Here is a 7,911-nt window from a genome sequence, read left to right on the forward strand (position 1 = left end):
AGTAATATATATATATATATATATATATATATATATATATATATATATATATATATATATATGGCATTCATATATTTGGTTCTTTTTTTTTCCTTTCATTACATGTTACTTATCACTACCCCTCTCCTTCAGCTTTCGACCGGTTCTGATATATCATATGGTATTGATTTTATTCAATCCATCAGCCAACATACAAACGAAACCAATAACGGCAAAAGAGTTCGGGAGAAATGCGCGTATTTTTTTAATTAAGTTGACCTAATAACCGTGTTGTAGTGTAATTAATATCAGCTGCACATACGGCGTTATCTGGGAATCGTTTTGCCTGTTTCACTATTTGAAGTCTTTTTACATCAAATAAGGACATAATAATTTTACAACAGGTTTACATAAATTTATTTTCATGGAAATCGCTCCACACAAGCCATGAAGTCGCTTGATGTAAAAAGCTAAAAGAAATTATTACTTCAAGGTCAAAAATTTACCAACGATAGGCGTTAGCTGGAATATATTCTTGCCCAGAAAACAGTAATTCTTTCTTCTCTGGCAGAAAAATCTCTCCTGGAATGCGAGGACTCAAGGACGAAATAAGGGAAGCGAGAGTTACAAGGCTGCCGGAAGTAAACCTTAGATTCATTTTCTACTTGCTTTAAAATGCCTGTCTTGAAAAGGAAATGCCTTGTGATGGATTTATTTTTGTTATTAAATTAGTGTTTTAAATAGATTTTTTTTTTTTGTTATTGAATTGCATTTTGGTTACAATCAATATTGTCCGATTTTTTTTACTTCTGATTTCTGTCTATTTGGCTGCATAATTAGATATGGTCAAGCGGACAAGAAAGTCATTTTTAACACTGAGAAAGGTGTAACGCTTTTACGTTATCTGAGGGGTAGATAATCGTTAATTAGAAGGGACCATATCTTGTTTGTCACCGACGTCCCGTCTGGGAAGCAGAAACTGGAAGTCACAAAGAGCAGGCTCCGATGGATTTAATTCCGTAATTTTCCTTTTTTTTTTTTTTTTTTTTTTTTTTTTTTACATAAGATTTTTTTTAATTCAGTTTCATACTTTACTCGTTAGTGTGATATTGATTTCAATAAACATTCGATTAATTTTATAAAAATAATGATATTAATAATTCCGTGTGCATTGGTCAACGTTAAGTTGGCGCGAAAAATGTGCGTGCACACACACACACACACACACACACACACACACACATACACACACACACTCGAGAAGCGATCGCAGAATTTTTATTAAAAAGATATTAGTGTTGGGACGATTAATCGAGAACCGGGAAATTCAGAACTTTTGTGGGTATTGGAATCTGTATCGGAATCGGAAAAAATTTGTGCTTAATTTCCGATGCCAAAAACGATTCTTTGGTTATCTTTTTTATTTGATATTGTTTAAAAACTGCTGGTAGTAATGGTAAAATAATAAATATTTATACATTTGAAATTACTAGTAAAATTCAAATCTGTAATTCATCGCCCACAAGTGTATTTTTTTTTTTTTTTTTTTTTTTTACGTTTGAGAAAAAAATCATAACATTTAACAAGTGTTTCTTACGATCAGTGAAGAAAGGGGAAATAACAACTCTATTAGTTAAATATTTAAAAATCTATAAAAAGTCGGAATCGGAGTCTGCAATTGTATCGGAATCGGAAATTTTAGGACGGAATCTGTGATTGTATCGGAATTGTCAGGTCACTAATAGAAATTAACTGCTGTCATCATATTCATTTAATTAAAAGATAACAGTAACAAATGTAGATATTTCAGTGGGCGTCTTCTCGCGTCTCCCCTCCGTTGTGGTAAAGATCAGAAATAGAATCGTCCAACGTAAAGCAGCTGGCAAAACGCTCCCCCTCCCCTTCACCTCACGTTAGCAGATTGTACTACCTATATTTCACTCGTTGTCAGACGAGGACGACTGTATCCATTCATTCATTTACGTTCAATTGTTCGGCTTGTATGTATAGATCAACTACCGCATTTTTTTCTTCTTCTTCGCCTTTGTCATAAGTACAATCACAAATAAACTGTGTCAGCAATAGCAGTAATAGCAGCAGTAGTCGTCGTAGTAACAGTTATTCATTTCGGTCTTTGGGTTTGAGTTGTTTGTTACTGCTCGGTGCTAAAGAGATCATTCTCCCAAGCATTACCTATTACTTTTCGATGGATTACTCCTTTTGTCTTTCCTTGTTAAGATGGTTGAGAAGAGGAAGTAAGGTGGGGGTGGGGATTACTGCTGATGATGCTGATCGCCCGAGGTGCCTCCATCGGGAAATGCCAACGGGTTCGATTCAGGCAATTTATATAAGTGGTACCTACTGGTCATTGGTGTCATTCTGATGCTCATGGTCTACCATACATTAAGCCTCGTTTCTTGTGTCATACCGACCCTCGTGGGGAGGACGGGAGACAGCGTTTTTAGTCGTCGTCGTCGTAGTAGTAGTAGTAGTAGTAGTAGTAGTAGTATCAGCCAGGGCAGCATGATTTCTTCGTGCGATCGATTCCGTTTCTACAAAGTCAGTCAGTCTGCTGCCTTTAATGCTGTAATAATAATGTTGTAGAACCCGGGAGAGGGTGGAAGGGCAGTTACCTGTTGGAGTTTAAACGTTTCCCCTTGCGAATGGAAACAGTTGGAAATGAAGAAGAAGCGAAATTGTGTAAACCCGGAAGAGTGGTTAATTGTAGTAGGTCCTTATAATGCATTAAAGCCTGACCCCCTTCTCTCTCTCTCTCTCTCTCTCTCTCTCTCTCTCTCTCTCTCTCTCTCTTGCTCTCTCTCTCTTTCTCTCTCTCTCTCTCTCTCTCTCTCTCTCTCTCTCTGCTTCATTATTATCATAATAATCGCACCCGCTACTGTTTTATCCATTTTTCCATTTCTGCTATTTTTTTACACACCTTTTTACCCCTGGAAAAATCCTTATCTTTCTAATGTATAGTTAGTTAACCGACTTTTTTTTTCTTTTTTTTTTCTTTTTTTTTTTTTTTTTTTTGCGAGCCAACTCAGTTTCTTTTCGAGGTGTGTTTTCTTCTCCCGCCTCTATTCAAATTCCACACACACACACACACACACACACACACACACACACACACACACACACATATATTAATGGAAATCGTTGCTGACAGTGCATGGAGCCATTTGATGTAAGTAGCTAGAAACACTACATAGCGATCAAAATTCCTACTTTCTTCCCCCTTTGTCAGAAACTTCACTCATGGAATGTCAAGTACTCGCACTAATATTTATATAAACTAATTTTATTATTTTTGATAACATGAATAAATAAATAAAAAACATTTATTTTTCATAATTGAGAATTTCTTTTCTAATTCATTTCAGGTGACAAGAGTTATCTAACTAACTATTTGCTTTTACGCTTCCCCTCACCACTTGAAATGTTTTCGCCCATAGATCAGAACAAACAGTACCGTTTATACTCGCTGACTTTTGTACGATGAGATAGATTTATATTTATTTATTTATGTACAAATAAGCACGTATTTGATCTTTATTATAGATCGAAGGATTTTTTCTTTCTCCTTTTCTTCTTCTTCTTCTTCTTCATCATCATCATCATATCAGTCTCCTTTTTTTTTCTTTTTTTTTTTCTAAAGACCAAAAACAGATTTGGTTGGAGAATTCCATTAATTAATTTGAACATTTTCCTTTATTCAGATTTTTTCTCTCTCTCTCTCTCTCTCTCTCTCTCTCTCTCTCTCTCTCTCTCTCTCTCTCTCTCTCTCGCACGCGCTCTTTCTTTCTCTCCCTCTCTCTCTCCGCTTTATAAACATTATTGACAGTCCTCTTCATCCATTGCCCCAATTCTCTCTTTCTCCCTCCCTCTCTCTCTCTCTCTCTCTCTCTCTCTCTCTCTTGCTTGCTTGTTCTCTCCGTTTAAATTTGACGACCTACAATTTTCCAACCCTCTTTCTCTCTGTTATATAACTCTCCTGCGCCTATTACCCGTGCGCTTACAAACCAATAAGGAAGAAGTGGGAGTCCTACCAACTGGTTGTAAATTCGCTCCCGCGAACCTACGTGCCACTGCTATGCATTTTAACGCTCCTCTGTCTCTCTAGTAAGTTAAAAAGAGAAAAAAGGGGGGGGAAACGGCAAATTGTCCGCGCGTGCATTTACGGATTTATCTCCCAACGTACGTTGTTTTCATACTGGCCGAAACCGAATTTCGTCACATACTCGTCGCACTCAAATGTTGAATATTCTGCCTTGTCCGACTGATGCCACTACATGTGTCCCCGGAACGGTAAGGATCGCTGCCATGAGCATTTGCTCTGTTTTCTACAATGTCGAAAGAGCCCTTTGCGTCGGCGGCTTTTGTGGCATCAGTGGAGGTGGTTCCACCTCAACCACGGAAAGTATTAGCGCCAACCTAAGGGATGTCGATCTTACCAGCTACACAACAGCACCCAAGGACATAACAATTTCACGTAAGCATACTTGACTTTCTTTTTAAAATACGCGCTCTCTCACTATGCTACAAACACACACACACACACACACACACACACACAACTGTCATTTACTTGTTGGTTGTCATTTTTTTTTTTATGTTAAATATTTTATAGCTTTTTGTTTCGAAATTTTTCCGAGGGTTACGGTTCAATCCTTACTACAGGCAATGATAATTAAAAATAAAGCAACAATTATTATTATTATTATTATTATTATTATTATTATTATTATTATTAACACTTCCTACTCTGTAATGGCTGACGGAACGAGAACAATCTACCTCCATGCGTTTAATAAAATGGTTCAGTTCCAAATTCCGTATAGATGTCCGAGTTCGACTATCAGGTTCCCAAATTCGTAAAGATGCACCTGCAGGCATCGGCTGAAAACATTGTGAGAATAACATCAAGATGAGGACAGTAGTCCGAATGATCCAAAACAATATATAACAGTATCCCCGTTTCCATTAACTGCATTCCCTACGTCTAAGAAAGATAGACTTGTATTCATTTGAAGATGGTCATAGGTGTTGTACTGTTGTAGTGACTAGCATAATCTAGCAACAAGCACTTTTGCGTTGTCCGTTTATTGTGTCACATGAGTCCGTATCTGTCTTTCAATATAACGTTGGATAAACCTATACGCCCGTTGTCATTTCAGTACATGTCCACTTGTGTGCGCATGACAGAATGCATTTGTTGATCTATGAATACGGCGACTGCTAACAACACGAACGTTTTATACATACAAATATTTTGAATCTAATTTCTACCTACTAATTATTAGACATACGGCGTGATCACGCTGACGCACCCGCACCGATTCTCGTTTGATCAGTAGAGTTAAACGATATTGATCTTGATCAGTCTCAGATGGGTGACCATTTGAGAATAACAGGCGCTGTAAACTGGAGGGCGACGACACTGCTTTGGGGGAGGGGGGGACTAACGTCGTCAAAATCGAGGTTCTCCTTCGTATAATATCTATATTCTCGACGTGAGAAAGCACGAGATTGTTGTGTAAGAAAATAGGGGAACAAAAATAATTAGAAAAGGAGCTGTCTAACCACGAGCCAAGATCAAACGCATCTCACAAACAAAGAGTTTGCTTAGTGATTTGTTTCCCTTCTCGTCTTCCATATACAGAATTATTAGACGTAACGGTGACCCGTTGGGTCACAACCACTATTATTATATTCTACTTAAAGTTCCTTGGAAAATTCATAAACCGTTACATATATTTTAAGCTTAACTATGCATAACTAAAAATTATAATTAACTTTACTCCTGTATCATCATTATTATTATTATTATTATTATTATTATTATAATAATAATAATAATAATAATAATAATAATAATAATAATAATAATAATAATAATGATAGAAGTCAGGAGATTTGTTATGTTGCCATTTAATTTACATGCGTGTTATGCCGTGTATAGACAGATGTATGTAAATTACATGATAGGCTGAGAAAAGAGATTCTCTCTTCCTCTGAATGGTTAGAGCCTTCGGGACAAGATCAAAGTGTAGTATCTGTTCTTCAGATGCTGCACTTCTATTTCTTGTTCTCTTTCGGTGGAGGAGAAATCCTTCACGATTGAGACAATTTTTTATTTTTGTACCTTTTCTCCACGTTAAAAAACGACCCTGGTGTCTAACTCTGTCCCGTGGGGAGGCATAGTAAATAGGTAATCTACATAGAGTGAGAAGGATGAGAGATATACATGGGTTAGCTGAGAGAGGGGGGATGACTTGTTTAATTTTAAATCATCTAATGAGAAAGATTAAAATAGATTTTTCTAGGCATAACTCAACCACAGAAATATAGTAATAGATATGCCTACGAAATGTACCGTCAACTGGGGCTATTTTAACATGTGGGCCGACCATTATAATATTATAAATCTTTCGCTTTTTGTGACTAATCCATCGTAATTTGTGTGACCCCTAAAATTTGGACTGTAACATATTTTGTCTTACAACTGTAACCTATATATGTTTCCCACCAACGTTAAGTCAGTGCATGAAGTTCTTGAAAATGGCAGTTACCAGTCTGCTTGACGACTATATTTTCCATAAGAATAAACATCACAAAAAAAACGTGGACCAAAGATAACTCCAGGAACATTCGTTTCATCTTGCGATCTTACTGATACGCGTCCATCCACATTTGTTATGAGAAAATGCAAACGTAGCACTGATTATTGCAGTTGTGCCTGGTCATCTTTTTTCAGTTCCAAGGGATATTTATATGTATTATTACAAGATGGTGTTATAATGATGTTGTATGGTGGGGCTGCTATAATAAAGTATTTTAAAATTATCATAACAGCCATTATGGAGAGACTACTCTGACAATCGTTTTTGTTTTTTTACATAAAACAAAAATATATTAAACGCTGAAATAAGATATTTTTCTGTGTTGTATATAGAAAGAAAGTTAGAGAATCTACATAAAATCTAAAAGTGTATTCTTATGTAAAATTTATTGTGAAAGGCCATAAGAGTTCCTGGATCTCTCAGAAAAGGCTAGTAAGGCATAACCCCATTAAAACTTCAAATATATTCTATTTTTATTACATTTGAATCGTATGTATAAAATTTTCTGGGGAAGACAATGGAAGTGGTCCCGAATCTCTAAATATCCTCTAACTTCAGAGAGATGGTGGGGGGGGCGAACTTTCTATCCTATTTTGATGAGATTTATATCATGTGTATAAAATTCTCAGGGGAAGACAACGGAAGTTATCTGGAATCTCTGCGTCACCTATGAGCCAAATATCTACGTGCTTCAACTTCTAATTGGTACACGGGGACATCACCCCCCCCCTCTTTAAAACTTAAAAAAACATATCAGATTTTAGTTAAATTCAAACCATATGTATAAGACACTGATAGAGGGAGTTTTCCAACATTTCCGCTTCTTCCGACGATATTAGAGGGTGGAATGTGACGAAGGAAGAAGCAGTGAAAACAAAGAAATTAATATTGTGCTATGAATTTTTTTTTTTTTACATGGGGGGTCACCACTTATCAAGGCCCGAAAGCCACTCAGGGATAACGGTTATTGCGTGTACAGTAATCAATGAGATAGTATTGTAGTAATCATTAGTATTGGGGGTTTTGATAGAGTGTCTTACTTAAGGGGGCAGTTTGTCAGGAGTTTGTTTATGCTGGACTTGAAGACGTCCAAGTTGTAGTCAGGTAGGAAACAGGCAAGCGGCAGAGAGTTCCACTGGCGTGCAGTTATAAGAAAGAAGCTTTGATCCTGGAATCTACGTTTTGATTTAGGCACAGATAAAGAGTGGGGAAAATTATTGACAAATTATTGAATATAGTAGAAAATTATTGAATATAGTAGAAAATTATTGAATATAGTAGAAAATTATTGAATATAGTAGAAAAACTA

The 7,911-nt window shown here is 36.4% G+C and overlaps 1 protein-coding gene across 5 annotated transcripts in view; it reads left to right on the forward strand.

Annotated features, from left to right (window-relative positions):
• LOC145243394 (uncharacterized) overlaps nt 1-7,911 on the forward strand; it is a 285,527-nt gene that overhangs the window by 204,359 nt on the left and 73,257 nt on the right. The window contains exon 1 of one of the 5 annotated variants that reach the window (XM_080106236.1): nt 3,363-4,471. The exons of the other annotated variants lie outside the window; for them this stretch is intronic. Coding sequence (XP_079962362.1) covers nt 4,234-4,471 — 238 coding nt within the window. The 5' untranslated portion in view covers nt 3,363-4,233. Of the gene's footprint in view, nt 1-3,362; nt 4,472-7,911 lie in introns of those variants that run through there. 5 annotated transcript variants of the gene reach the window in all.

This window comes from Euprymna scolopes, chromosome 22, assembly GCF_053919585.1.
Source record: "Euprymna scolopes isolate OS-2025 chromosome 22, ASM5391958v1, whole genome shotgun sequence".
In the NCBI taxonomy this organism is placed as follows: domain Eukaryota; kingdom Metazoa; phylum Mollusca; class Cephalopoda; order Sepiida; family Sepiolidae; genus Euprymna; species Euprymna scolopes.